This window comes from Pagrus pagrus, assembly GCF_965226575.1.
Source record: "Pagrus pagrus genome assembly, chromosome: 11".
In the NCBI taxonomy this organism is placed as follows: Eukaryota; Metazoa; Chordata; class Actinopteri; order Spariformes; family Sparidae; genus Pagrus; species Pagrus pagrus.
Window position 1 is genome coordinate 33726447 of NC_140195.1, and position 3424 is coordinate 33729870.

Genomic DNA, 3424 nt, shown 5'->3' on the forward strand with positions numbered 1-3424 from the left:
CAGCAAACAAGCATCTTTGGGGGAAAAAAATGCCCACAGGCTCGTGTTTTCCGTCTTAAAATAGTCCTGTGAGTTAGATTAAAATTTCCTCAAAAGTCAACTTAAAAGATTTACATTATGTAAACTCCAATGTTTTCTCTGCTGTCTGTGAAAATATACTTTCATAATAACATTTTGAACATATGCAGAATTGGCAACATTTGGAAAACAAGCTTAAGAACATTTTGAAAATGTGCATTAAGGCCATTTTTAAACTATTATAGTACAGTAGAACATTTTTGACAATATGCATCAATAATATGCATCAATAAAAACATTTAGGGGTGAAACTGTAAGGTAGGCACCTGTGCCACTGCGAGCTAGACTTGCAGGTTACCTCTTAAAATTGTCCTGTGAGGTAGGCTTGTGTTTTTACGTCTTAGTTCTTGTGGATCCAGGAGAGATGACCATCACTTTGGTAGCCGCTGTTCCTCTCTGCAGCATTATTCCAGTGTTGCCACTGTCAACAACAACAAACAATCATAATCATAATAATAAATAAACTATACAATCAGGAGTGTACAGTTTACACTCAAAGCTAAGTCTTATAAAGTTAATAACACCAGTTCTTTTGTGACTTAATGTGGCAATGCCAAACAGTCAAAACAAAGAGAGCGAGATTAAAGAGCTCACCAATCTATATGAAGTTCCATTCAAAGTCAAGGAGGTTCTTCAGTAGCATGGCAACGTGTGTATTGACTGCAGAAGACTTCTTCTGGACGATCACACCTTTCTTCTTGGAGACAACCTTGCCCCTTTTGGCCTTTGTCCCTCTCTCTGGATTTATACCAATGAAGCGCCTGAAATCAAAATAGTCTAAGATCAGAGTGGGGATGCAACAACATACTGTTTTGTGTACATTCAATTAAATGCAATGAATTGTTTTTTTGTCTTTCTTCATCACACAAATAGAGTGGACTTGAATGACATATAGAAGTGACATCGAATGGAAATATAATAAACCCTATAGTCCAACAAAATACCAGGTCTGTGTGTGTGTGTGTATTGTGGCTTGAAATGTACAGTACTCATACCATTTTATGCAAGAAAATACAAACATTAATTTAGTTGTATATATCCATATAATGTTGACAAGGAATGAAGAGGTTTTACCTCTGAATGAATTCCAGAGTGCAGGCTGCCTCTTCTTGATATTGAAGGTTGAATATGTAGTAGATTGCAAACACAGCAGCAAGTCCTGTTGCAAATGTTGGTGCGATGCCCTCACAGATTACACGGCCCTCAAAGGTGATCATCCAGCCTCTAAATGTGACTTGCCCTGTTTCACCTGAAACTTCAAGTCATAGCAACAAGGGAATGCATGTTACCTTGTGTAAACATATGTAAACTCAAGATGAATGGCCAATATGATAATAATGTGTCTATCAATTAATCTAAATGAAATGTATACCAGGCAGTATCAGGCGAGGACTTGCAGGAAGACTGAGAGTTGTCTCAACGTCAGCTGGAGTGGCAGACACCTGTAGGGAACAAATACATTATGCTTACCATAATGAGATTTTTAAGAAGAAAAATTATAAAAAAGGTCAACAATTAGTAAACACTAGGTGAGAGTAACCTAGAGGCAAATGAGGTAGGCTTCTGAAGTACCTACAGTCAAACTGTGAATAGATTTGGCATTAAAAATGTAAGGGGTAACAATTTTATTTTTACAGGTCTTGGGGAGTTCTACTGCAAATGTCTAAAAAGTAGTATGAACCCTTTTGTGGCTCCAGAGGAAACTGCAGATAATCTGATACATTGCGTCCAGTGATGTCACTCAGTGGTTAAGTTGCATTGTGGATAATGTAGGCACCAGATTTTGAAAAGGAAGAATAAAAAGGTAATATTTCTGTTTCTGCTGTATTGATTTGATCATTTGCTTTTAAAACGTTCAACAGTGTCATAGTAGGGCAAAGAAGACAAGTGAAATACTTTTTAAAACCTCGCACCCACTTTACCCATAATGCAATTTACCAACTGTGTGACAACATGGAGGTCATGTATCAGCTTACATCCAGCTTCCTCTGAGCCACAAAATAATTTATACTATTGTTTTCATATATGTAGTAGTACTCTCCAAAACTAGTACACACATTAGGTGTCTTGACACTTAAGTCTGGTGGAGTCACCCTTTAAAACACAGGGTTAGAAAGAAAAAATAAAACTTACATCTGTAATAAGGATCAGCCCGGTTAGGTCCTCTCCAAAGTGTGCCATGAGCAGATGAACAACACGAAGTGCCATCTCATTATCTTCACCATTAGCGAGGATATCCTTGACAGCTTTGTTGGTAGGTTTTCCCCTGAAGTATTCTGTGATGGCTCTTCCACATTCCTCCATACTGAGTTCCAAGCTACGAAGCACATTGATGTCTGTGAGCAACTCAAAATGTGCATATATATACCTTGGCGTGAAAAGAAAAGGCCATTTGCTTTTCACATCTTCAATGTCAGGTGGTGGAAGTGTTTTTATATGGCGACGTTGTAGAGAGAATGTGAGCTCCATTAGATTTTTAACTTCTGCTCTTTCTGCTCCACCTGCACCCTCCTGTCTGTAAATCTCCTCCAGTCTCTGGCGGTGCTGCTCCACAGTCTTATCAGTTTCTTCTGGGGGTAGCTCTGGCTGAAATCGTGTACATCCATATGTGTCAGTTGGACCCCTCTTGCCTGTAGAGGATCGGTGGCGTAAGAAGCTTCCTTCACGGTTCACATTCTCAATGCGGTTTTTCACTTGAATCAAAAGTGATGTATAACCTCCACACAGAAGTGACCCATCTGGTGCAATATCAGCAAAACTCTTTGGGTACTGCCTGATGATATTTCGAACCACAGTTAGGCACTCTGCGCGAGTGGGGTTAGCTTCATACCTTCTCATTTCATCCGTGAGTACTCGTATCATCTGGCGTCGCTCCACTGGTTTAGGTCTCTTACCATCTGCAATTGCAGAACGAATTTCCTGTGGCATTTGTTCCCAAGGGACCTGGAATGTTTCTGGCCATGTTTTCAGTATCTGAGATGTGGAAGGCCTGTTGCTTGGCCCGCTGTCTCTTGCCTGGCTTGAACATGATGAAATGGCCGATAGCTGTGATGAGCTGGAATTAGGCGGAGTGCATAATGATGGTGATGAAGACCCAGATACCGACCAATCACTACTTACTGGTGACGAAGTTGGAATGACTTGAAAATCCAATGTAACCGTCTCGGTTTCTAAAAAACAAACAAAAAACAAACAAACAAAAAAAGAATTAGGGCACATAACTAATAAGCTATATCAGAGTCACTGCAGGCCAAAAGTCTACTTAACTCTCCTTATATTAGGCATATTTGAAAAGTTTAAAGGTGCATTATGTAGTTTTAGAAAATAGAAATTCCACAACTGAATA

General features: G+C 39.4%; 1 protein-coding gene across 1 annotated transcript; it reads right to left on the reverse strand.

The window, feature by feature from the left end:
• Window positions 1–413: 413 nt before the first annotated feature.
• LOC311264937 (uncharacterized protein) lies at window positions 414–2284 on the reverse strand. The gene is made up of 5 exons (XM_084366161.1): window positions 2212–2284; window positions 1451–1520; window positions 1153–1333; window positions 673–839; window positions 414–499 (listed from the first exon to the last, which is right to left on the reverse strand). The coding sequence occupies exons 1-4, from the start codon at window positions 2257–2259 to the stop codon at window positions 677–679; spliced, it is 462 nt and encodes a 153-aa protein (XP_084222287.1). The 5' UTR covers window positions 2260–2284; the 3' UTR covers window positions 414–499; window positions 673–676.
• Between the last annotated feature and the right edge of the window lie 1140 nt (window positions 2285–3424).

What these genes read in the sequence shown, in the direction of transcription:
- LOC311264937 (XM_084366161.1), bottom strand. Translation starts at nt 2,259, where the DNA reads ATGGCACACTTTGGAGAGGACCTAACCGGGCTGATCCTTATTACAGAT. An exon ending in TCCTCGCCTGATACTGCCTG is followed by an intron (nt 1,334 to 1,450) that starts GTATACATTTCA and finishes TATGACTTGAAG; the next exon opens with TTTCAGGTGAAACAGGGCAA. An exon ending in ACTCTGGAATTCATTCAGAG is followed by an intron (nt 840 to 1,152) that starts GTAAAACCTCTT and finishes TTTTGATTTCAG; the next exon opens with GCGCTTCATTGGTATAAATC.